This window comes from Anarrhichthys ocellatus, unplaced genomic scaffold, assembly GCF_004355925.1.
Source record: "Anarrhichthys ocellatus isolate YVR2014 unplaced genomic scaffold, GSC_Weel_1.0 scaffold34, whole genome shotgun sequence".
In the NCBI taxonomy this organism is placed as follows: Eukaryota; Metazoa; Chordata; class Actinopteri; order Perciformes; family Anarhichadidae; genus Anarrhichthys; species Anarrhichthys ocellatus.
The window spans coordinates 1,594,518-1,621,900 of NW_022280064.1; the positions used below are offsets into that span (position 1 = coordinate 1,594,518).

Genomic DNA, 27,383 nt, shown 5'->3' on the forward strand with positions numbered 1-27,383 from the left:
GTGTGTGTGTGTGTGTGTGTGTGTGTGTGTGAGTATGTGTTTCTGTCTATCTTATGTGTGATCTGGTTAGTGGGTAAACGTAAACAAAAATAAATATCAATAAAGGAGGGCGAGAGAGTACGAGGGAAGAGGAGAAAAAAGAAACAAAAAAGTGCATATATACAAAAGAAAGAAAGAAACAAAAATAAGAAGAAAAAAGATCGAAATTGTATCGTAAGAACAGAATAATAACAACAATTCAAGTAGAAGTAATAATAAATTAGTAGAATTAGTAAATTGGCCACAATATTCTGACACATAAAAATGTCAGGTATGGCTAGAAGGCAGAGAAGGCCTTCACTCTAGCATGATTTGTAATTAAGTGTATGCCTTCACTCTAGCATGATTTGTAATTAAGTGTATGGAGCAAACAATTTATTTTGATAACTTTTGCATTTGTCAACCGAAAAAAAAAACGGTGGGGGTGGTGGGCAAGTAAAGTACTTGTGTGTGCCTGTTCATCGTGTAACACCGGTAACACTAGCGGCTTGCCCACTTGTGATATTAAAGTATCTTGTAAATTTTTTTAAAAATGCCTGATTAAAGTTGTAAATAATGCCATTAATAGTATTATCAAATGACACGATGTAAATCTTAATAAACTGTTCCTTTAATTGCATATCCTATCAAGTTTGCAAGGCTCAGTAATTAGATTATATTACCGTGTGTGAATAATGTAGGGAATTATGTTGCAGATTACAGTTTTCAATCAGGTAATCAGTGATCTGTAACATATTACTTTTTTTAAAAGTACCATGCCCGGCCCTGGCCTCTCCTTTAATGAGTCGGGGAATATGCAAATTTCAGGCAATTAAGGGGCTTTGTGTCATTCTGTCTCTTCCCCTCAGCATTCACTGTTGTTTTTCAAACCCCGCCGTGACTTTTGTCAAGCATCTGTATGGGCATATCAAGAGCAAAGATGCTTAAGATGGGGAAATTATTCATAACCATTTTGGTGCTGGCACACACAAGCACTGTCTACTGTTTTGTCCTCACAAACACACGCGTTTTGTTGCCGTGCACATAATCGAACACACATTGAACATGAGCCTAAATATAGAATCATGCATATTGTACCTTGCAGAGGAAGGGTCCGGGTTGCTTCGAGGTCATATTCAGCCCCTTCACTTTTCTCTGTGTAGCCTGGCTAAATAATTCACCACCCGGTTGTCTGTGTGGGGGACGAGGTGAAGCCTGTCAGATACTCAAATAAGTTATTAATTTTCCATTTTGAGAGCTGGAGGGGCACTTCATCATCCTGTTACCAATTTTCCGTGAAGCGTGACTGATTTCATTCAGAACATTGTTCTAGTTTTCATGCAAAATTGATCTCCCTGCACCCATTGCAGCTCCCCCCACGATTGTTTTCACTTGATGTTGTTCATTTATTGTTGAGGCATTTTGACTTTGCAGTGGTGATTGTTTAGAGTTTCAATCTCACCTTTTTCCTCCTCTGGCTTACCGCTCCCATTCATGTCAAAAGAGTCGACTGTCCTCTAAAGTATTTCTCTTCCTTCCTGTCAGTGCATGATTTGTTGGTTGTCGTTGAAAAAGCTTCTGTTTTCTCTCCAGTTATGTGCTTCTTAGGTCTTCGGCGAGCTTCGGGAACATTGCTCAGAGCCATTTTCATTTTTCCCCACTTCTGTAATATGTCCTTGTATTGTTTGTTTTTCTACATCTCATACCTAACTATTCCGACTGTCTTTTCTGTCTTCCAGATATTTTTTCTCTCTAAATATCTCTGGAAGACAGAGACAACCTATCTGACCAGGAGGGCCCTCACCCGAATAGCTTCTGTTCTGTCTTTACCCTCTTTTTCGTATTTCTTCATATTTCCACTGTACTAACTTGCACTATCCTTTTCAGTCCCTGTGAAACGTTGGCTGAACTCATCTGAGTCCTTCTGTCTCCCACTCAGACCCTCCGACGGTGGAGCCGGTTTACATGGAGATGCGTCAGGGCCTTGGGAGGCCTGTGGTGATGACCTGCAGGGTGCTGCGAGCCCACCCTTCCCGTGTGCTGCGATTCGAGTGGCTCCTATCAAACCGGCTGCTCCACGCCGGAGCCTTTGACGCCCAAAGAGACGAGACGGAGTACACCATCCGCAGCCTGAATCGAGACGGCTGGGGGGAGTACACCTGCAATGTCATCAACGAGGCGGGAGCAGGCAAATGCACCTTCCAGGTTACAGGTAAAGAGTGCTTGATTTAACCTTTGCTTTTGTCAATGATAATGGGGGCAGATTTTTTATATTTTTTTTAACAATGGGCCCCTGAATCCAGACAAAGGTAGACAAAAGCAGCTGATTTTACCCACAGGCGTTGTCTGGTCTAGGTGTTGTTCGTGTTATTGACAGGCAAGAACCAAGCCAGCAACGTCCTAAAACCAAGATGGCGACGACCAAAATGCCTAACTTGAGGTTTCACCACGGCAGTCCCCAAACCAATGGGTGACGTCATGGCGACTTCATCCACTTCTTATATACAGTCTATGTGACACTTTCTTGCATTACTTTCGTTTTTAATTTTGGAAAACACCACACTCCAAACTCTTTAAATGCAAAGTATAGCTCTTACTACAGCACCACGTACACCGCTTGAACATGTGGCGAAATCCAAAGTTACCTAGTTAGTTTGTGCCTAGTCACAGTTGCTAAGCTGCAATAGCACAGCTGCTGTTCAATGATTTAATGTTACATGATCAAACACAAACCAATGTTACAGTAACTCCGTCAGTATGCCCTCCAGTTGGTAATTCAATTGTTCATCTTGAACTTTTTGGACAGCTGAAATTGGCTCCTCAAACATATAACAATCCTTGTCACGCTGTGTTTTAGTGGCACAGATGTCTCCACAGATAGACAATTAATTTAAGAGAAGAGTGAAAGAAAAGATGATAATAGATTGTCAGTTTGAACAGGACATGTCAATCATGTCAGCTCGCTCTCTTTCCCACGCAGTAAACCTGTTCTTTCAGATAATACACACTTACTTTCTGCTATTTTTCATTAGATTGCCTGTTGTTGTTATGACAGGACCAAATTAGTTTGGCCACGTTGAGTGACCGCAGGAACTCCGGCCAAGGTTTCAATCTCCCAGACCTCCCATTAGAGACGGGAGCTGCAGGGTCACAGGAGGAGTATTTGTCACTTTGATCCTCTGCCATTTAGGTTGCTCTCCTCTTCGGTTACTGTCTGTTTCTCTCCATCTATTGCCATCTTCTAATCGTACCTTTCCTGCCGCATTTTTCTATCTCTTCTCTCGCTGTTTCTTTCTCTCTTTTTCCCCTCCCTTTCCTCCCCCACTGCATGTCATAAATCAGTCCTCCCTGGTAGAGAGGTGAGACAGAAGCAGATAGTCCCCTCCAGCCAGTTGTTTTTCTCAACAGGGCTGGGGTTTTGCCTGTTCTTGCTCTCATGTCCCCTCCCTCCCTCTTCTTACCTGCAATACCCTTCCTTCCCTTTCATCCTCCATCCCTCCTTCCCTTTCTCCCCCACCACCGCTCCATTCTTCCCGCCCAATGCTCCAGATTCTCACCATCTGGACTCAGTGGTTGCCAAAGGTATGGAGGCTCTTTTAGTAACCCCCTGATTGCGGGAGCATGGTGCAGAAAATCCACTTTTGTTCCTCCCATCATCCATGAAATCTGGCGGGCCCCATTCCCTTAACTCAAGCTCTAATCCTTAAAGATTTGTTTTAAAATTTCATCCTGAAATTCAATAGCCACAAAATGTGATCAACACTCTTCTGTAGTGTGGCTGGAATAAATAATCTACTGGAGAGAACATCGACTCCTCTAAGACTTGTGAGCCCATCTCAAGATGAAGCTCATTAAATATTTGTTATGGCTCATGCAGTTAGGTAGTATCTTGGGTTGCTCACTTTACCGAGTGAAGACAGGTACACCTCAGTGGATGTTCCCTCGCCGCTCTCTGCCTGACTACCTATTGCACTGTGTTGATGTGTAATATACACATCAGTCAGGAGATTTGGCCTGAGGATACAGTGGCTCGATTTTACATCACCGATCCAGTCAACATACTACGCACTACGTACACATTGCCTCGCCGACGGAAACATGCAAACTCACCAGACGTGAGGCCATTCTTTGGCTTATGTAAACGTTGTCGCCTCAAAAAGTGTATTGTGCCAGGGGAGAGTGTGTGCATGTGCATGGATGCCCATGTGCCAAATCATTGGGACATCTGTGGAAACAGCGAGTCGGCTGTAATAGCCAAGTTGGCCATTAAATTGTGCCAGGGGAGAGACTCCTCAGAGGGATGTAATGTGTACCACTGAGCTTTGGCTCAGGCTCTCTGTCATGGGAACCCTGACTTTTTAGCAAATGCTGGAATCCTGCTCTCCTGAAGAGTTAGATTTGGAAGATAAAGAAAAGAAGTATTTCACGCTGCTTTTCTTTGACTCTGACTTCATTCCCGTCCGATGCAGCTGATGATTTATGCACTAGTCTGCATTTACTGTACATCCGGCCCTCCGGCTGCAAATGTGTACTGATGAAGCGGTAATGGTGTAAAACCCAGGTCACAAAATACACAGACTTAAAAATGTAAAGTTATATTCTGTCAATTTATTACTGAGCTTCATAAAGTCGGGGGACTTGCAAGAAACTGATTTTTTAAAAAGGGTTCTTTCAAAATGGAAGCAGCAGAGACTGAGGTACTTTTAGCCCAAAGTATGAGCTACACTCTTAAAACCTTGGGTCCTACATCTCCCACAATGCAACTCAAAAGTATCCTTCACTAGACCCGCTCTATCTTCTAACACTTCTTTCAAACCTCCGGTATACACCGCAGGTTTTCAAGCCCAAGCTGTGATAACCCTGATAACATCATCATTTGGAGAATCTAATTAAAAATGTATATGTATAATGTATGAAAAGTTGTTGCTTCGGGGATAGAGCAAAACTCTGATGTCCGAGTGCAATCGAATGCAACAAGAGCACCCCTAGACTCCACAGTTTGGTACAAGGAGTCGCGAGAGGACTTTGGTAACACACCAATCAACTGCAGCTAGCTGTCCGTGCCATGCAGTCGGCAACAACACCGGTACCTTTCTGTGCAGTCTCTCCTGGTCGCACACAACAACTGCGGATGGATTATTTTTTTTCCTGCTGAATGTGTGTGTAGGGTTGCCAACTCCCACTAGTAGAAAATACAGAATGGGCCCAGTTGGACAGCAGTGGCCAGTTGTTTTGTTGAAGCGTGTTTTGTTTAGTAGGCCTAATAGTAACTCCTGTTTGATTGTGTGAGGGACGGATTAAACTTGACTAAACACAAATATTCACTGGTGTCTGCAGTTGCCAACATCTCTGAAACTACTCATTTGCAGACAAACATCCACATTTTAGATCAGTCATCAGTGCATCATACATAAGCACCCAGGCACAAAAATCACTTGCTCCAAGCCCCAAACAAAAGCCAAGTCAAGAATGAAGTTACAGTTCATTCAAAGCTTAGTACCTTAGACTGTCAAATGTATTGCATTCATTTAGATTTATTATAAAATAAATAAAGACCAATAAAAACACATGTAATTACTGAATATGTTCTGGCTACATTTAAAGCCAACGCAGTTAGGCCACTCCTTAAGGTCTCCATACCACCCTCTTCCCAGCCCTGAATATTTCCTTAGATCGACCACTGAAGCTGAGTAGGACCAACCATGACGAGTCAACTGAACTGCATGTGTAAAATCAGTGAAGTGTCTCTTTAAGGCGGTGTATTTCTTTAATCAGTTCAAAACCAAAATTTATAATGAAACAAATTCTGCATAGCGAGTCTACACTTCTCCCTCCTTTCATTGAACAGTCCCCCAAACAATGTATCCTGCAGTTTTGCTGGAAAATCACAAAGAACGGTTCCTAATTTTCCCCACATTTAAGTCCTCTTTTTGGCAGTCTGTCATGAATTACAAGAGAAGAACAAGTAAATTCTCAGGGACGATGTTCAGAGAGTCATTGTTTGGATATTGCGAGTTTGCTCATGAAATTAATTCAGATTGTGCTCTATGATGTGCTCATCTGGTCCCAGTTTCTCTTTTTATTGTAACCATTGTTCCTAATGATGCAGAAATCACATTGTGGAACATGGTGCCCAAAGTTGGCTGCAATGAGTTATCTGCATATGTTTCATGTTTTAGAATTGAATTTATTGTACTGTGACTAAAACACACACACACTCACTATCTTGTTTCTGTTCTACATTCGTCTATTTGATTATTTGATCCATCATCTGTTAAGAGTAATGATTTTGTCATCTTGATTTATTTGTCGGCTCTTTGAGGTGTGTTTTAAATAGGCCTCTTGGGCTTTTTTGAGCTTCAATCTAGTAGTACAATCTGACCTTTTTTAGCGTGTGTGTGTGTGTGTGTGTGTATCATTTTGCATATCTTCAAGCAAAAGAAAAAAACTGAATTGATTTTTCCTTCAAACCTGCATGTTTCTTTATCTCAGGGGTTTGTAAACCTTACCAGTGTTGGTCGCCGATGAATAATTGCAAGTTCCAGACATGTTTTTTATTAACTCAGCTATCTGCCTTTATAGTCTGTGCCACGTTCACCTGAGTCGAACTTCGCCCCGGCTGTAGATGGTGGACAATGTTGAATACTTTCCACGGCTCACAGAGACGCACGGACATTGATAGATCCTGTATGATGACCGAGTTTACAAGGACGGACGGAATCTGTTCGGCCGTCTTTCTCCCTTCTTCTTCCTATTTTTATTTTCTGACCTATTTTTTTTCTTTTACATCGATACCACAAGGTTAGTCATTAGAGCAGCCTCCCATTGACATTCACCGAGAAGGATTGAAACAGAAGTCACAGTGGGTCACGACAAACAAGATGTAATCCCAGTGAATACGATCGACGAATAGAAATCTTTCTGGCTGTTTTTTTTGTTTTTTTTGTTCAAGTGGATTAGGAGAGGAGGGAGGAAGTTGAGGAAGAATAAGATGAATAGTCAGGGGGGAAGTGACTCATTTCAAGTTCAATGCCATTTCCCTTAAAAAAAAATAATAGCCACAGAGAGATTTCACTTTCTATCCCAGAAGGACACAACCAGGCAATTACCACCAAGTATTTTAATGTCTCTAATGTCTTTTCCCTATAGTCAGTTAGCTATTCATGCGGTGGTGTTGGGTTGGTCTCGGCCAGCTGTTCATCCATATGTAAGCGTCATTTCTGCCACAAAAGCCTACATCCCACATCAGCCCTGCACCATATAGCACCGCTTAGCATATGGTGGTGTTTTCATGTAGAGGAAGGCATGTTCATATACCCTTAAAAAATGAAAAGGAAGTCTGCAAACAAGGTCAACGTCTTGCCTGAAGGCTTTTTACTGAGCTGCTATGAATCATTGCATTGGTCTGCTGCTATGAACAGGATTTTAAAAATAAATCAATTAAGCCGTCCGTACTTCGTGTTTGATGTCTCCCACCCAGGGTTATCGGTTTCAAGTGGTGTAAGAGGGTTAGGTAATGTGCTTCGCCACTAGTAATGTAGTATTAATGATTGAGGGCCTTCATTACATTAGATTGTATGTTTTGTGTAAAAGGCCACAATTGGTTTAAGTTTGTGACAATGTCTCTGCTATTCTTGTAACTGTGCTCCGAGAACATTACTTCTAAAAGGTTTCTCCTCAAAAGCCAATTGATGTTATAGATTAGTACAAGACCCTATGGCTAAATGAATAAAGGGAATGAATGCAATCCTTTCAGTCATGTGTTCCTGAAGCAGAGCCTGCCTGGGAATCTTTAAAGAGATATGATGAAAACATACAATGATATGAGTCAGTTTAATTAACCTTTTGTTCCTTTGCTCCACTGCGAAGAGCAGCCTTTCACTATCAGCCTTATAACAGAATAAACTGCGTGACGAAAGCTGACGGTACTTGCCTGGCTGGCTTATGTAACATATACTGTACAGTGTGCTATAAACACAGCTGGCTCTATACAGTGAAACGCTGCCAAGTGGAGAGCACTCAGTAATTATCCTTGCTTTTTGTTGTTGGAAAATATGTTTTTCTAGCATTTCAGTGAGCCATATAGAGATATCTTGTTTTATAGCATCTATAGCTACAAAACAGAAAGCTTCAACTTGCAGTAGACGTCTCAACCTTGTGAGATGCAATTCTTCAACATAAAAACATTTAAAAATATACATTACAGCAGTAATTTCTCTCTAAATGATTTCATCTGGCTGATAAATCAGTGTTCCTTTCCCTCGGATTATGATATTGTATTTTTAACAGTTTTATCCATGTAAAGGCAAAGTGATCACCAGTGTGCTGCCCAAAGAATCATTAAACTGATTTATTTTCTAAAATGCAGAACAAAATGCCCTCGGAGTTGATTTTGACTTATTGTTATGAGAATTGATCAAACCAGTCAGAGGCTGACCGAAACTCTTACCAAGGCACCTCGCTGCTTTTGATTTGTTTAAATGCGAACAAATTAAATATGAAGTGCAAGCGTTTACTACTTAACTTGGGTAAAAGGCACTCAAAGGAATTATGTTGGATTATGTTTTCTCCTACTTAACTATTCAGCATGTTTGCCCCATATTGTTTTCCTGGTCGTGGAATTCATCTCAAGAAGATGCATACTCTCGTCATTTTGCATCAGTTGCTGCTAATGTTGCATGATTATACAGCTGAGTGAACACTTCAACCAGCACGGATTCTTCTCTTCTAATGCCAGATGAATTCTGCTTTAACATTTAAGGCTGGCGTTATTCTGTATTTGTCCTACTGTCCATACATCCCGTGTGTTTGTCCGCCTCTCAATACTGTGACTTTGCTGCCCTGTTCATTCCTGCTGAAGACATTTCCTCAAACTTCTGGGCACTGCATTTGTTTTTTGCAAATGTTACTCAAACAGCACTATTTAGGATTTGTTGGGAAAATATATTCAGCTGTTGATTAATACACTTCTGGTGTGTTAGTGAGTATTTATGACAGCAGGGTGGAAACAAACAATGCTCATGTTCATTGTAATGCAGTGTCTCATTGATGTGTTTTTGAGCAACAATGGAGGTCTATGGCACAGTGGAATACGCTGACAGGCTTTAGCTATACAGATATTTGGGTCAATTAATTGTTGGTTTTGGTCTTTTCATGGGATTTAGTTTGTTTAAGAAAAACAGAGAATATCACCAGTCTGGTCACATCAGAAAGAGGCTCAGAGACCTCTCTGAGTTTGCGAGCTTAATAACTATCTTGCTGACTCAGCTAACTCGGTCACTAACAGCAAAAAAAGTCCACTCATTTTATTCAAAGGGCACATTTGCACCATTGATGCCTGTTCCATAACAGCTTGCAAACCTCGCCTTTGCTATGGAAATGCCGATGCTGCAGCGCAACTGCCACGATAAAATGTGCTTCCTCCATTTTGTCCAGCTCTGCTCTTAAATTTCAGCACCGTCAAGACGCTTTGCTATTAGTCAACAAAGGCACAAATTTCAGAATTCACCAAAGTTGAACTCTACAAGAAGCATTTTTAGGGATTTACTTTGTTCTTACAAGCAAATCCACTAATTGCGGTGACGGCCTCTTATCATTCATATAATATCTCCAGAAAACATCCGTTATTTGCAATATTAAGATCCAGCTCCAGATCAAGAGCCACCAGCCTACTGTGTTACCGTGCAGGGAACTGCAACCAGACAGATAATCCTTTGAACTCAGAACCTTCACAAACTCCCGAGTCACAGTTTATTTCCTCCCCTGAGTGTCATAAGTCAAATTAAAATCAAAGAAAACTAAATGGCTCAAGGATCTGTTCACACAAAGGAGTCTACAGGAAGATCCTCAGGAGACTACTAACATGTTTAGGGAAATAATGCTATTATAATTCATCAATGACATAAACTAACTTGACAGGTTTATGCAATTGCCTGACATACATCAACTACTTGCTGCATCTCCACTCGGGTACATCAAATCCCAGTCCTGCTTTTGTTTGAGCTAACAATGGCTGCTCCACCGTCTTATCCGTGGCTATTAAAAATCATCTGCCATGGGTATTGTCATCCTTCAGTAAACAAGCCCAAATAGCAGAGGGGCAAACGCAACAACCTGACATTGAGGTGAATTACTATTCTTCGCCTGGAAGGTCATCCTGTAAGCTTGTTTCTAGATCTTGATTAAAGTACAATGTTCTGCCAGCTCCCATACTTCAGCTGTCAGAAAATCAGCTTGCAGGCTGTGACTGGAAAGCCGAAAATCTTGAAAGATGTATTCAGTCCGTGCCACCGCGGCTGTCGCAAAATAAATCCTCCCAGATTCCAACCCAGCAAAGCGTGCTATTGAAAGAGAAGCATCTCGAGGATCTCCGTGGTAGTCTGCTTCTAACTGGATGAAATGATTTTCACTGAGGAGGTCATTTGAGTGTAATGTTGAATGGGACGGACACTTTGCTACATTGAGGAGATGTACTACAATCTGGTACACGCTTTGATTCAACGCTGCGAAAGACCTCGACAGTATGTCACGTGACATGAGATGAAACTTTAATGATCCTTTGGGGGAAATTGGGTCACAGCAGCAACGAGGAATATCCTATACTGTAGAGTGAATAGAAATAGAACAAACAGAACATGATGGAAGATACTGTACATCTTTGTCATGCTAATTCAGACGTTCTTTTTTGGCTTTAAAGAAGTGTCACTAGGTTATCAAATGAAACATTTACGAGTTTACATTTTTACATGAAAATAGGCATAAAAGAAACCACTGCGGCAGGGCAGGGTATGCCTGTTCAGTAATGGTACAAATGCAGGCAAAGAATTGAGATCTCATATGATAATAATCATAATAATAATAGCAATTATAACTTGACAACGTTCAAGGATTACAGTTAGAATTCAGAATTCTCATCAATTTCACTAAATAATAACACATGCTGTGATATCGTCCCGCTTTCGAAAGCCTTTTAATGTCCAGGACTTGCTTTGTCACATGGTGTCTGCACGTCCATGTAGACACACAACTGTAAAGATATCTCAGCCTCTGCTGCTTTTTTTATATACATATTTATATACTACTACTACTACTACTACTTATTCTTCTTCTTCTTCTTCTACTATAATTTCAATAGCCCTTTAATTCAGTTCTGGGATGTTTATAGGTAGACGTGAATTGCAGGGGCCCTTAAATTCCACTATATGATTTTTAGACATTTTGTTTCTCATCCTAAGTGAGCTTATGAATCTGCTTTTTCTCTCCAGGCAAGGCCTACCCTCCAGAGTTCTACTACGATACCTACAGCCCTCTGTGGCAGAACAGGCCCAGAGTCTACGGCTTCAAGCTCCAGTGGACCCAGATGAACCCCAACGCTGTGGACCGCATCGTCGCCTACAGACTCGGCATCAGACAGGTAGGAATGCCGAGCACTCACCCTCCTGCCTGCCTGTTTCTTCTCTTTTTCTCAGTGTAACCTATGCGTGCATCATTCAAATGCTGTTTGCACTGAAAGGTGTTGTTCAGTCCCACAGAAATCGGTTCTCGGGGAGCTTTTGTTACAGCCAGAACATGAGTTTTTAAAGCCAGAAATGTTGGCTCCTGGTACAATAATCGCTGAGTCATTGGTATTGGTCAGCCTCTCTTTGACCCTTCTCATATGAATTCGAGTCGTTTTGTGCCACCTAAAAACCTCTCTTATAGCCAATTTAAGATGGAAGTGTTTGCACAGCTTGCTTGTTGTCTTTCACTCGACAGCTCCAAATCTTACGCCTCGATTCATTGACTGTCTTATTCTGCAGTTTTTGAGGACGTGAATGAGCCACTGCGGGCCGGGCAGGACGACTAAGAATCTGTCAGTGGCGGTCGTTTGAACGAGTTCTGTGGTTTCCACGAATTGCTTCTGTTTTTGCTCTCCATCAGAGGCTCAGTCAGACGAGTGGAAGGGAACCCCACAGAGAGAGAGAGAAAGCAGGCATAACTCCTGTTTTCCCTGCTTCTCAAGTAAACTCCACAGATGACAGGCTGGTAGCATTGATGGATGACATGGTTACGTTTTTCTCTCTCGTTGGCAATCAATGTGTACCTTCCTCTCTCTCCTCATGGCAGAGTGGCGCGCACTTTGTCTTTATAGATTATTTTCTTTATCATTTACACCAGCAGGTGTGGCACCCACTTCAGTTTACATAGAGTTTGAAACAGTGAACTAGCTCCATAAACACTACAGATGTTTGGGTTAACATGGCATCGCAGAGCTGAGCCGCCATGCAGGAGCCTGTTTGACAAAAAAGAAGGTGCATCAGAGAAAAGTAGTACATGCTGCAATGCAAAATCCATCTCGGTTCTGCTCAGAATTAGCGAGCATACCCTGACAGTTGTGTTTGCAATGAATAATATAATTTCATGTTTGTTTCACACTACACCCTCAAGGGATTGAAGCTTGAAAACACATTCTAAACCAGTTGTGTTTGCGTAGCGCAATGATTTTTCTGTCAACTATCGTAGTCGGTCTGTTTAGTAATAAATGATCTTCCGCTTGGCAGGCGTTTCTCTGAAAATTTGCAAGGAATATACATTTGCTTTTCCTATTTTCAACTGCAGTTTTCTTTTTGAACAGATTATAATGTCTGCTTCTGTGCTTGAACATTTCGACCTCTCTGCATTTGTTTATTAAAAAAGAGAACATCACTACCACAATCTGTGTTAGCAGACAATCATTGTTTGGGCAAATTCATTTTTGTTCCACCTTCTTGCCTTGATATCTCAAGAGGGTACATTTTGTGACCATTATTTCCTTCCTCCGAGGCATAACAACCAATCTTCTGTTGTTTTAAATGAAAGGGAGTATTTGCCTTCAGGAAAATTCACTGACTTTGTCCTGGGCTTTGCTACACAGTATACCCTCTGTGATTGATTGAGTCTCAGCTTAGAGTATTGATTTAGACTGATAATAGGATTTTTGTTATGCCTTTTGGTAATGAAGATTTGTAGCAAACAAAATGTCAACGCAGTGAGCAAGAGGAAATGAGTGAGAGGAAGAGAGAAATGAGTAGGAGGAGATGCTCCCTGTGTAAATGCATAAATACAGAGATACCCCCAGACTGAATGTGAAAGAGTGGTGCAGTAAGGAAAGCTTCGGCACGTGGACTACACCACTTCGATCTATTTATAGATCCAGCAGCAGCTCCCCTGCCATTCCCTGAGAATTGTTATCATTTTCTCGTTTGAATTAATGCTTAGAGCCGGTAGACCTTATGTCTCTGAAAGGGATTGCTTTGTGTTATCGTCCAGCGCTCCCGTGAGAGAGAGTCTGGCTGAAGGGGAAATGGGAAAGAAGGTCTCGCTAAAAGGCATTGAAAGGGTGAGAATCACAAAACACAAATCACCGCACCTGTCAAGGATGCAATGGTGAAGGTTTGACATCTGGCCTTGTTTTGACGCTACAGTCGGCTACTTCAAAGCCTTCTCGGCTGTCCAGACGCTTGATTGCCCGTCTCCAACCCCGTCTTCGACCCGTCTTGCCATCTTGGAACTGCTTCTTCTGTCTCTTCCTCCTCCTCCACCACCTCTTTCGTCTTTTTCAATTGATCTGTCAAGTCAGGGTGTGCAGGCGGATCAATACGAGCCATATATTTGACATGCAGGCAATCTACAGTAGATCAGCCTTCTTCAAACAATACACCGCCACTGTGATTATTCCTGTCTTACTTTCGGCTCCTGTAATCAATCCTGCTGTGATTTTTAAGTTGCAGCCGTCAAATTATTTTGAATCAATGTGGCACTTTGCCTCTGTGGGGAAACTTTGGAGAATGAAAGGTAATGGGATGTAAACAGAAAACTTAATTGAGCGCAGACGCGGGGATTCAGTGATCCTTAATGGGAATCAGAACAAAGGTACAACAATCCATAACCCAGTGAACATGTGTATGATTTGAAATGTCTGAAAATGTAAATTTTTCTCTCAATCAACATCTCAAACTTGATTTGATTTGCATATTTAAATATATTTCATTTTTGATGTCAAAAGAATTTTAATATTTGCTTCCCTTTTTTGTTGTTTTTTGGAGTTTCAGTCAATGTTTGCCAAGACTGGCATTTAAGGCTCCATCTGCCTGGAGCTTTGGGACACACACACACACACACACACACACACACACACACACACACACACACGCACACACTAGTCCCCCTAATTGACATTATTTTCCCAATTAAATGTTGTTTTTTAAACACCACGCAAGCAATGTGATGTGGGAATTTGGGAACAATAATGAAGTAAGATACAAACTCCAAGACATTCTCAGAGTCAATTTACAGGATGCTCTCATTATACATTGCCATTAAATCCATTTGAACTGAAATATATATTGTACTGAGACCTACAGTATACCATTGTTTTTTTGAGTAGTAAGAGCATTGTATTCATTTTGTAAAGTAACAAAACTAAGATAAGCTATATGTAAATAAATGATCCAGTAATTGTGAAATGGTGAATGGTGCAGCTGATCGCAATCAGCTGATGCAAGCGCAACTTCAGTGCTCTGCCTGAACTAAAGCTTTGCTCTATAAGTAGGACTTAAGTAGATATGATGTCGAGCATGAGCATTCAGTTATATGTGAGATTGAGTTTTGGAAAGCTTTTTGGCTCCAGGTTAAAAAAACCGAAGAAATTTAAAGCAAATACACAGCAATACAAAAGCAAGAAAGTGCACGTGGGTGAAATTCCATGTATTTGGTGGCTTATTTTCAGAGGAGATGACGTTGGTCAGGAATGTTGTAGGTATAACATGACACCCCACATGTCCAACAATGTTTGATTTAACGAAGTGGACTAATATGTTTTACATCTCTGAATATTGGATTTATAGAATGCTGCAGTCATTTTCATGCCGCTGTGCCTTCCTGCCTCTCCCTGGCATCTGCACCTTCAGGAAACTCCATTCCAATAAACACATTCTTTAGGAAAGGTGCATTAAATGTTCTTTAAAAGGTGTCCATGTGCAAAACACAGATTGATCAGTATTAGTTGTTTTAATACACACTTCTGCATTTGCACCACTGCAGATATATATACTACATGATGTTTGTCATGTGTGTAAATCATTTCTGAATCGTACGACTGCCTATCACTGCAGACACACAAAGGTAGCCCGTCTCTAGCATCTACAAACCCCTCATCACCAATCTGCAGACATTAGCTAGGCTGCCAAATATAAAAATATGTCATTTTTAATGTATCTGTGTGTGTCTATTTGGAGACAGCAGATGTCCTTTTTGTTACCACTGGGGGAAAGAAGTTATTTTCAACTCTTTTATTTCAATATCAAATGTTCTTGAAATGATGCATCCTCTTTTAAAAGTGTTCAAACACACAAAGACGTACAGGCCGACATCGTGTAATTTATAGCTGTTAGCTGCCACGCCTTTTGTAATAAAATTTTACTTTAGTACTAAAAAAAGGATAAGGATAAGTGTTCTGTCTGCAATTACCAGTGGCAGACAAAACACTCTATTTACCTGCAAACTGATGGTGGTAAGAACTTGCACCCCATAATTGTGGATCATCTCGGCTCTTAAGTAATTACTTAATTTGTATTGTTCTCCCACACACACACACACACACACACACACACACTGACTTTGCTCCACTGCTATCACACCTTCATTCACTCTGTCTCTGTCTCTCTGTGCTAGTGAGAAGGGCATGTAAAGTCACTAATTGTGATGCAGAAGCTGTAACTTGTCTTTGTGCAGCTCTTCCCCTTAAACTGATTCTCAAGGATAAAATGTACCCTACTTCTCATGTCTTTGCCTCCAGCGCATGCAGCAGCAACAAACCCTTGTTTTGTCTCTTTGAATTTCTAAGGGGGCTGTATTGTGTCACAAGACAAGAAAAGCACGAGCTAATTGTTTTTGTGTGATACCTGAGCTTAGTCACCTGAAGACAAGTTCGCTTGTGTGCTCAGCATTGTGCAAAGTCGAGATATGAAATTCCTGTCAGTTCAAGGTCCCTGTATAAAGGGATAGCGGAACATTGTAGAACATGATTAGAGACAAAGTTTGAAAGAATGAGGCAATTGTGTACAGAGCACAAAGGTGTTGGCCGTACTGTACTCGCAAAAAGCCTGTATAGTGCTGACTGAAGCATATCTTTAATGGAGAAAATGAATCAGGATATTTCTCGCTTGAGATATGAGAATATTCCTGCTGCAGTTAATAGCAGTCTTTGAATTCAGAGGCTGGATGGTGCCTTGAAAGTAAATCTGTCTAATGAGCAGCGAGCTGTCAACAGCTTACAGAGAAAAAGAGTTTTGTTGTGTTGCATTTGGTGTTGGTGGATCATACAAATGCCTATAGACAAGGTCAATTGGCAGATGAGAGGGAACATCCTACACTGATGGCGAGGAGAATATACATGTATACTGCTGTGGTCATATTTCTACATATTTGCATATGTTCCCGGGAGCAAACTCAAGAATGTGCTCTCCTTTTGTGGCGATACTATAAAATCTATAGTGTGTTGTCTGTATTTTAGTTTACTTTAAATAAATATAAATGTATAAGTATTGATTATAGCTGCTTTAAATTTGCGGTGGTTACATTTCTTTCAGTGTAAAAAAATGGAACTTATTCCAATTTCTGCCAACACAGGGCCGAAAGGAGCGAATACCATGTTGGTATTAAAACTCTGCAAGCTTGAGTCTGGTGGGCTTGAGTTCCTCTAACCCTACAAAGTTGGTCTTTGAGATGCCCAAATGTTGTGTACCTGCATGATTTGTAGTTCTACAAGTTTATCCTTCAAGCCTGACCACCCTAGCTGTTGATGGTGCTTGCCAACACGTGCCCTTGAGTCCAAACCCAACACTGTCCAACTTGTGTTCTGTAATTAACTTGAGGTGTTTCGCGGACTTTCGAACCGTGAACAGAGTGACTAATGAAAGCAACTCAAAACAAGAGAATTAGCCAGCAGCAGCAGTTAGTCTTCCTTTATCAATTAAATTAGCTTTTCTAGCCAGAAACCTCGTTCTGTCGTCTCTAAAAGATGGATTGGCAGATTGAAACTACACCATCTAGGACAGGGGTCCCCAAACATTTTGGCACCTCCCTTATATATATATATATATATATATATATATATATATATATATTTATTGAAATAGCTGTACGTTGAATTTTACTTTTACTTCTCATGTACTTCAGTTTCAGCTGCTTCCTTAATATAACTAGTGAGTGCCTAAATTTCCGGTTATGCAGATGTGGTTGACCGTCTCGGTCGTGTACAAGCTGTCTAAGCACATCATCCTCAAACGACTCCTCCTGCTGTGTAGCAGCATTTCATGTCCCAAATGTTTTTCTCAGCCCAATTATGTAAATGATGTATAAGAATATCTGTGCGGTTACGCATGGAAGTACGGAACTTCTGAATGTTTGGTGATTTTTAACAATTGTGTGGTTCCTCTTTCCATCCAGATGGGCTTGCAGCGCTGGTGGGAGCAGGAGATCCCTGTGGACGGAGCAATCAACAAAGGAGAGCTCATGACGCACAACCTGACGGAGCTCATAAAGCCTGAGTCCTACGAGGTGCGCCTCACTCCCATCACGCGTTTCGGAGAGGGTGACTCCACCATCCGGATTGTCACATACAGCGGTGAGTGCTGTATACAAACTCAAAAGGTGTCTTTTTTTAAGGGACCAGTCTGCTCCTGCTGCTGTACTTGAATGTTTCCACGTTCCGGCATTCACTTTAGCCTTCTGGCCACCCATGTGGTTGCACAGGTGGGTGAATTACAGCTACAGCTGGTACCGTTATCCTTCAGCTGACTCAGAAATACTCCTAAATTATCTCCATCTCAAGTTTGTGCCGCCGGATATTGATACATATACATCAACACTGATGGATATCAAAAGTTCTCTCTGCTATCACCAATCATTACGATGATCCCTATGATGACGCATTGTGTTTATGTAGGAAGGACAAAGTGAACTCATTCAAATGATTTGAATTGCATCTAACACATGCAGTCATCAGAGGACAGCTTGACATCAGCTTGCTACGCTTCTTTGCCACTTTGACTAAATGTGGATCAACTGACTAATCATCTCTGCCTTGTGACCTTTATTGCCTGAGTCAGGTCTATTCTGGACTCGAGCAAAGTCTGACTTGTTTCTGTGCGTGAGAGATCATCGTGACATCAAAGCGTCAGATGACTGAGACATATAGTTCGGGTCACAAGACCAAACAGAGCTGGTTATTAAAGACGAGTCATGCTTTGCTTGACTCAGTTTCCCACAAAACAATGCATTTTTGGTCTGTGATTCCTTTGATTTTCTTTTGCCAGAGGATGTAATTTATCTCATGGGATGTTTAGTGGCTTTTTTCATTTTTTATTTCAAATATTTTGAAAGGTCCCTGGCTTTACTAAGCCCCACAACGGCCCCAGAACAAGACAGGACAATAACAAGTGTACTGCTGTCATATTGTTAAATCTGGTTGATGTAGGTTTTGAATCAGGACTATAATAGATTAGTGGCCAGAAGGACAACATGAAGATGATGTGTACTGTATGAGCAGGCCAGCCTGTTGGACGACACGCTGGCTGAAACACAAACACTACATTAGTATCCGGCAGTGTCAGTGAACAGATGCACGTGTACTTGAGATGTGCATTTTCAGAATCGACTGGCTGACTGTTTTCTGTCTATCGCTGGCTGCTTCGTCTTCCTGAGTTGTGCTGCTGCCTGCTGCAGTTGTGAATTATTCAGTTTCACTGCAGCTTATCGTGGCTGGTGAAAAGAGAATTGGAAAAGAGGGGAAGAGAGATAAATAAAACTTTCTCTGCTGTTATCCCCGTTGTAGTTTGTGGTATTGTGTTGCCTCTGCCAAACCTTGAATTGAATTCAGATGAATTCAAGTCATGACAATTGAGACTAATTAAGACAGAGAGAGGCACAGAAGGGAAGACGGAGGCAGTCAAGTCGGGACTGAGAAAAAAAAGAAGATACAGAGGAACAAAGTAGAAAAAAAAAGGAAGACAGCCAATGCTGATGTGCGAATCGGCTGCCCAACAAGAGACCGGACTAATTATCACCCTAGGGCTGCTCTGCTCTCCCACGCACAGCATAGCATCACTGAAGCAGCCTCATGCGGGTCTGAGCAGAATCCACTCTGCTCACAGAACGTGACCCGAAAGACATCCTTTCTGACGTGAAATACAGTCCCGGCATCATCTCCATTACCGCTTCCTTTTCACTCTCACTGGGGAACAGTAACCTGTGCGTCTCTATACAAGTTCATGGTGAACTGAAAGGAATGTGTTGCATGCAGTTATGATGAATCATTATGTTAGATTTGGGTATTATTTTATCTTTGTGTACAGAAATGAATGTGGTATTTTCATGGAAGAAATAGAAATCCAATTATGCTCGACGTCGACCAGAGAGTTTTTAACTAAGCTACTTACATTTAACACTTTCATTACTAACAGGCAGACTTTTGTTGGAGTCGGAGATACTTACGTCAAAGAACTGACCATTTTCAACAAATGGTTGTACATTACATCGATTTGGCAGTAAACACTGTGATGTCTGAGGGTTTAGCTGGGGTTATTATACATGTGGCTGTGGAGGGAGCTGCGGCGGCTATCAATGTTGGAATAAGTGCCGAGTACTGAGCAGACAAGGGCTTGCATGAGGTTTTGTTTCCATTCTCAAATATGCCAAAAAGAATTAAGGAAAATACACCACTCTGCACAAACCGCCACTCAACCGTGTGCAACATTTTATTGTATAGTTTGCCGACTGGGGCATATGTTAATTTGTTTAATATGCTGAAAAAAAGATTCTAAAAAAGAATCTTTTGTGTTGAATCAGACACAAAAACAGAATACTTAAAGTTATAACCGGTCATTTTTCACTCCAACTAACTCTCAGGTGTCAATGTGAGTGTGTTTGTCTTTCTGTCTTTGTCAATTTATGTGTGTTTGCAGTGCAATGACAAACATGGTGCTTCCTGCCTTTCACTACAGTATGTAGTCTCCAACTTCCCATGACCCTGAAACAAACGATAAACCAAAGAAATAAGACAGGCAGTTTGTTAGCTGTTAGGAGAAACATTCCTGTCCTAGTTTTAACTCCAAGGCCTCTAAAATCCAAGTATGAGTGAGTTTCCTCGTCAATGCCCAATAGGCCCGGCGATCATTCTGATGCAGCACATAAAGCCGATGGTAGCAGCTTTTCTGTGCGTTGGCAAGAAAACACAAAAGCGGTTATAGTGTCCCCAGCTGTAGGATGAAGGATGGTTGTGTCACCAAACTCCAAAGATGCTCTTTTAAATTGTGCTGCAGTGACAAACTAGGCATCTGTTTGGTGTTCCTCATAACACTAGTCTCTCTCTCTCTCTCTCTCTCTCTCTCTCTCTCTCTCTCTCTCTCTGGTTCCCCCAAAGTGCAGGATTTAATGTTTAAGCCTCGCGTCAACCTGCAGAGTGGCATGGTAAAACATTGCTGTTATTTCTTAATTTTCCGTTTTTATGCAGCTCGAAAGGGACATAATACAGTAAGATGCCTGTCCTAAAGTCAAAATCCACTAAATCTTATATTAAATACAGTCCTCTGCTTCTGGTGATGTCTATCGCCTGCCATACCTGAGGTGTTGGGGTATTATTATTATCCGGCCAGCGGTGGTTCACTGTAATCCCTGTCTGAGCTTTTGTTCAGTCCTGGGCTCAACTCTGTTTACCTCAGAACTCAATGAGTCACAGTCTTTGAAATTATATTTTATAATTCTTTCTTCTTTTTTTTTGAAAAGACTTGGGCCTCAAGCCTGTAACAAAGGGTTTGTCATGGTGGGCAATATTTCCTTAAAATATTGTGTGGTTTTGAGTTGTTCAGCACTCATTGGCACTGTAGTGTAGAACTAGAGGAGAAGGTCGATACCACCCTGGTGTCTGTGAAGTAGAAGACTGCAGACATTTGTCAGTTAGCCTCGCACAACGAAAGAACCAGCTAACTTCAGAGCGCATCTTCCCAATGCATTTTCATTAAAAAAAGACATACCAATATTGTCATAAGTGACATGATACGGAGCACCTCTCACTATATGTTTGCTTGTTTCCTAGCAGTCTCTTCTTTTTGCTTTTTGCACAATTTACGCACGGCCCTCTGCTTCCGTCATCCACCTCGAGGACCATTGAGGATTCACTTGCTTGAATGTGTCACATGTTAACTGATGCAACAACAGGATAACACACAGGAGATTATTGGACATGGGCTGGCTGTGTTTGGGTGTGTGATACTGCAGGACCAGTGCATCCTCCGTGAGGGAGCAACAGTTTTCATTAAAGGACACAGTAGCGGGATGTCGCTTGTGTTATTTCTTGTCTTGGAGACATGAAGGGAAGATTACTGAATGACATTTGCCCACGCTGTTATTATTCCAACTGATGGTTGGAGCTGTAAAGCCGTCACAGGGCTTTCTCAGAACGTCATGGCATCCACCCAGAACCCCTTAAACATGATGGATGGGAATCTTAGAGAGCGTGAATTATATGAGAAGCTGGGCTGCTGTTGTGTTTGAGGACACTTGGCCTCGGCCGTGGAATTGTCTGCTGCTTTGTGATACAGCCGCAGGCCAGTGGGCAGAGAATCCAGCCAAGATGAAGTCAGTGTTCGTAACCGGAACGGCCTCTACGGACCGCTGTCCTTTGGCGGTCAACGAGCTCACTTTGTGTTTCAATCAAAATTAGGCAATTTTGGATGGAAGGCGGTCATGCATCAAGCAACAGTTTGTTTTGTCCTCTGAGGTGGAAAAGTAGAAACCAGAGGACACGACCTTTCATATGAGAAGTCTTCAAAGAAGTCCAACGAAAACTCACTTTGCTCCACGAGTGTTAATCTTAAGAACTATCAAAATTACATTTCATCCTCGATCATTATTTGAGGCTTTTGTTGCTGGAAGGGAAAGCAGAGCGCTGCAGCGCTGAGATAGAAATAAGAGACGGTGTTTTTAAGCCCTTACACCTTGAGGGCTTTTCACACCTAAGCTTTAACAACATTGTGCAATTTTAGGCGAGTGCTTGAGGTTCACTCATGTTTTCAGGAGCTACAGAAATATTTGAAGAAAAAAATGCTTTTTAATGGATGAGCTAACAACAGTTAGCAATCTCGGTGTATTTTAATTCCTCGTTTGTTTCACCATATCCAATACATTAATCTAAATTGGAAGTTAAATTATTTGTCGGTGTGTGTGTGTGTGCGTGTGCATGTGTGTGTGTGTGTGTGTGTGTGTAGTAAAGTAGCCTCTGGGGGTAGAGACATTGCTCGAGCAGACACATTCATCTGGACTGAGGCACCGGGAGTCGGCCTGGGGAGGCTGCAGGTAAAAAGAAGACAAAAATCTGACAAGGAAAAATATTTTCATAACTACAATCTTGAAAGAAAGAAGGGGGCAGCAGTACGGATTGGGATGGGGGGAGCTGCAGGAAATGGGAGGTTGAGAGTGAAAGAATAGAGTTTTGTCAGAAAACTCGGCATCCGTTTCACAGGCCCGAGGCTGTAAGTTGTCATTTAAAACGTTTCCCCTGCAACAGCCCGGATGATTTCCTCCCTCTCTGCAGACGTTCATTGCAGCAGTGCCAGTGTGCAGCCCAGCGTAGATTCAGTAGCATGCAGGTATTTTCAGTAACATAAGAGATTGTTAAAGCTATTACAGTGTACAGCCTGTTCTTCCCACACTCGCGGTGAGGCTCCAGCTGCAGTGTTGCAGTTCACTGAATGTTTTATATGATTCAATTGGAAATGCAATGGTTTGTTTTCTCTCTCTCTTTCCCCCGTTCTGCGTGTGCCTTTGTGCTTATTTCTCTTTTCTCTCCACCCTGCAACTGAACGAGTGGACCCACATTTCTATGAACCGCAGAGCAATAAACAGAAATCACTACCTCTTTCTGCTTTTAAAGAAGACTGATTCCACCATCCCCACACTGCTTCCCCGCTCTTCAGTACATGTTTTCCTTTGTAGGAGTGATTTGTTATTACTCACTTTAATTGGTTGGATTAAAATCAATTCCCCCCATGAACAGCATGGGTTTCATAAATCACGCGGCAACATAGTTTTGTGGTAAAGCTGATGTATCGCATTTATTCAGCCGGTCAGCAATCGATCATGAAAATGCTCATGAATCTTCTTGACAGGTTAAATGGTATTTACTCTGCAAAAAAGTTGAAGTGCCGACTAACTGGCTTGTTGCAACTCTGTGTGATACCCTTGACCTTTCTGTGTTTGCTGCGGCGGTAGCCTCTGAAATGATCAATGAGGGAAGCGTTGAGCCGCGCGGTTAGGTGGACAGAATGCAGGAGGAGCTTTGCATGTATTTCAGTGGACTCAAGTCATCAGTGTTCCACGTGAAAGTGTCCATAATGGCGGAAGTTGAAAACACAGAAAGAATCAAGGATGTTTACGGGAACGTGATTAGCACACACACTTGTGATTATTACTACTTTTTTTCTGATTTACTGGCTTCTAAATGGAAGTATAAATTAGGCTTAGCGCTTTAAATGGAAGTCACCTTGAACAAGAACATCGGCAATGTCGGTAAATGGCAATAATGATAAGCAGTTGCGCTATAAGCTTATTAATGTGGTCAGGCTGGTCTTCCTAATCCCTCTGTCTTTTACATTTGATAAGAGGCAGAGAACGACTGCTGTCACCTTTTCAACTTTAAATCCCAGACATCTCTCTTTCTGTCGGCTCAATAATAATTGCATTGTGTGTGCCTGTGGATTGCTTCCTGTTTGGCGACGTTTACGCTGTGAAAGCAACAGAGCTTGATGAAGATGGAGCGTGGACTCTCTAATATGCTTCCAGTGTTTTAATATCAGCGGACAGTATTTCCAGCCTTCCCATGAGCCTCTTTCATTTTCTTTTTTTATGACAGTAGAACACTGAGCATTGTGCGCAGGCTGAACGTGTTATACATGCAGACTTTTATGAGCTCTGCGCCTAAACAGCAGATGACAGCAGGACAAAAGTTGAACAGCAACTACTGGTGTGTGCATGCTTGTGTTGTGTTCTGTGTGACCTGCGGTAGAGAACCTTGTATCAGCCAAGCGTTTTTAAAGTGCGGCAACTTGAGTGCTTGTTCAGCTGCGTGCGCCTTCCGTTCCCTTTTAAGAAGTATTTCACGTATTGACAGACGGCTAATATATTCTGTACTAATGACTGTCCCTGGCCTCTCTCTTTCACAGCTCCCATCAACCCTCACCTGAGTAAGTAATGTGCACCTCACTTAGCATGCCTCGGCAGAGGGCGAGCTCCTTCTGTCGCTGCACAGTCTGTGAGAATAGTGGGGAGATTCAAAGTAACTGCACATCCTGTAGAGATCTGACTCACAACATGTCACACTGCACTGGAAGATCATTCCAAGTGTTCTTAAGTAGCACTAAATGAGGTATGAAGAAAGAAAAGTGAGACTTCTTTTAGGAACTCTGAGTAAACCTTCATCAGGCTATCTGACATGTTGAGAGCTTTTAATCTCCACAGGACAGTTTAGATGGAGTGTATTTGCATGAGATATTAGCTATTGTGTGTGTGTGTGTGTGTGTGTGTGTGCTTTGTGAGCATTACTGCTGCATGCATCTGCGCCGTATATTTATATCCATTAATGTTTAGTCCCGTTTATGACACATTTCATTGTTGAAACTTTACAAATTCACATTATCCACGCCTTGAGAATCCACGCTTAATCGTTGTTTGCTGTGCTGCAGTGCACCGTTTGTGTATGGCGGTTTATTTATTTGAATAGTTCTATATTTTGGTGGGTGTTTACACAAACATTGCCAACATAATAACAAACATCCTAATCACCAACATCATTATCCAAATCCCTGAAGGAAACTATCTTACCTGCATGCCTCCTCTTCCTCCCTCCTTCCTCTTGCCTCTCCTCCAAATCCTCCTATCTCTCCCAGGCACAGAAGGTGAAAACATTTAGTTTAGCTCACAGTGGATGGGGGCGTTAGTGTCTGGCACCCGGAGCTAGACCTCCATTTAAATCTGCATGCCTATGAGGAGAAGAGGCAAGAGTGCCTGCAACCTAGCCCCTTCCTCTCCCTCTCCACCACTCTTTTTATTCTCCTGCTCTCACTGTCTATCGCTTTCTCTGCCTCGCAACATCGCTGCCCTTCTTCCCACCCTTGGTCCATCCGCCCACACTCCACCTCAGTCTATGTTACCTCCATTACCTGACTAAAAGCAGCGGATTCTGCTCCTCTCAAGGTCACCACTCCAAACTGCTCCCGGCACATTTTAATAAATCAATGAATATTTATCAGGACACATGCCTGCACCCAGAATCCAAATGCTCTTTTTTACTATCTCTTTGAGGACTCTGCTCAGCAGCACCGTGTCCTCTAGTTAGGGGTTTTGCTTTGTTTGTTACATGGATTAAATGGGGGGGGGGTTCTGACTCTGTTGATCTTGCCACTACCCCTTCATTAAACTGAGTGGGTTAGTTCCCCACGCGTCTAACTATTCATGAGTGTATTTACTGTTAGACGTTCCCCTACATATGACCCATCATAGCATTGCGCTACAGATTTACTTACATTTCTTTCTTAAAGGGTGATGAAACTTACAGTGTCACTTCCTCTCTGCTCACTCCACTAGTTTAAAAATTGCAGTTGAAGGGGCGTGGAGAGCGACAGAGAAGGGGGGGGGGGGGGGGGCAATATCTCCATCTGCACACCCACTACAGAAAAGATGGAGAGTGATTGAGAAGGAGGGAGTGGGTGTCAATTTTTAAGACTGATTACACAGAGTCCTACTTGTGGGGCACTACAAAACTTCCAGCAATCGTTTATGCTTTCAATCTTGAAACAAACAGTTACTCTAAATTATTAGCAGTATATATATATATATATATATACACATTATACTACTTTTTCAACATCAAAAAACATGAAGAAGACCATTAATGCCTTTAGAAATCATGGGTTTTAGTGTTCCCAACCTCTTTCGCGTGATATTTGTATTTGGTTTTAATATTATTTCCTAAGTCAGGGTGCGTGGGTTTGTGTTTATTGAATACTATCCACCATGCATTAGTAGTGGGCTGTCATGGTATAATGTCTAATAACCAGCTCCGAAACACACACACACACACACGCGTACACACAAAAACACACACTGCCATTGGATGTTTTCAGGGTGCAGCACTCTCTCTGCAGAGACTTCTTTTCATTGTCAGGGAGGAACCAAACACACTCACTGACGTCTCCACCACAGTCAGCGCGAGGTCACGTCTTCATTTAGAAATTCTTCTCACCAGATAGTATGGCGTAATTAGGACTGTTCTGATGTATATATATATATAAATATATATCCCCCTGTGACACACATAACACTCATCAATCTCATAAATATACAGTAGGTGTCACACTGCACACATACTGTACCTACAAGGCATAACTTCTCTCTTTTCTAAGAATGTGAATGTAAGAGCCTGGTTCTGCTCTGTCACTCACCAGGAGAGTTCCACTGCAGCTTTGAGGAGGAGCCTATCTGCATGTTCACCCAGGACAAGAATGATGATTTTGATTGGACGCGACACAGCGCCGCTACCCGCGATACCAAGTACACGCCCAACACCGGGCCCAGTGGCGACCGCACTGATTCTAAGCAGGGTAAGTATTTAAAAGTCTACCGGGGACGTAAGTCTTTATTTTTTTTCTGAAACTTTTTATTGATGACAATTTTTCTTAACTTGAAAAGTCCATTCTCAGTGTGTGTGCTCTGAAGGCATCACGTTTGCTCACCACACTGTGAACTGCAGAGATTTAAGGGGAGCGCAGAGAAACTCTCCTCCATCAGCAAATGTGAAAACAAACTCTGCACATACATTATTCTGCACAGTGAAGGTCAAACATCCAAGTGAAATAAGAGCAAAACCAAGCTTCATTACTGCAGAGGGACTTCAACTAATCCATACATTAAGTATAAAAAGATCCATCCATTTCACTCTACTTCGAAAGTAAGTTGATCACTTTGTATAATTCAATTAAACTCACCACTTCATTAGCAATTTGGGCATTTTCACAACTTAACTGTCAAATTGATTGATATCAGCCACAGACGTCTGTAATTGTCTGTAATTATGACTGTAATGTAATGTAATGTAGCTGGAAGTGATTTGGAAACCCTAAATTGACAATGGTCAAAGTGTGAATGTGTTTTTCTGTGTGTCAGACCGTTTCAGTATTTTCCTGCTTTTGTATGACACACGCTCTCTGTTATTTCTTACATAATCCAAGGCTTCAGCTTCCTGTGACGCAAACAGGAATGTGTGTGTGTGTGTGTGTGTGTGTGTGTGTGTGTGT

General features: G+C 41.9%; 1 protein-coding gene across 4 annotated transcripts in view; it reads left to right on the forward strand.

The window, feature by feature from the left end:
* mdga2a (MAM domain containing glycosylphosphatidylinositol anchor 2a) overlaps positions 1 to 27,383 on the forward strand; it is a 156,691-nt gene that overhangs the window by 112,785 nt on the left and 16,523 nt on the right. For all 4 annotated transcript variants that reach the window (XM_031865979.1, XM_031865981.1, XM_031865980.1 and 1 more), the window contains exons 10-14: positions 1,958 to 2,230; positions 11,283 to 11,431; positions 17,485 to 17,662; positions 24,255 to 24,275; positions 26,535 to 26,690. In XM_031865979.1, the coding sequence (XP_031721839.1) occupies positions 1,958 to 2,230; positions 11,283 to 11,431; positions 17,485 to 17,662; positions 24,255 to 24,275; positions 26,535 to 26,690 (777 nt within the window). The remainder of the gene's footprint in view (positions 1 to 1,957; positions 2,231 to 11,282; positions 11,432 to 17,484; positions 17,663 to 24,254; positions 24,276 to 26,534; positions 26,691 to 27,383) is intronic.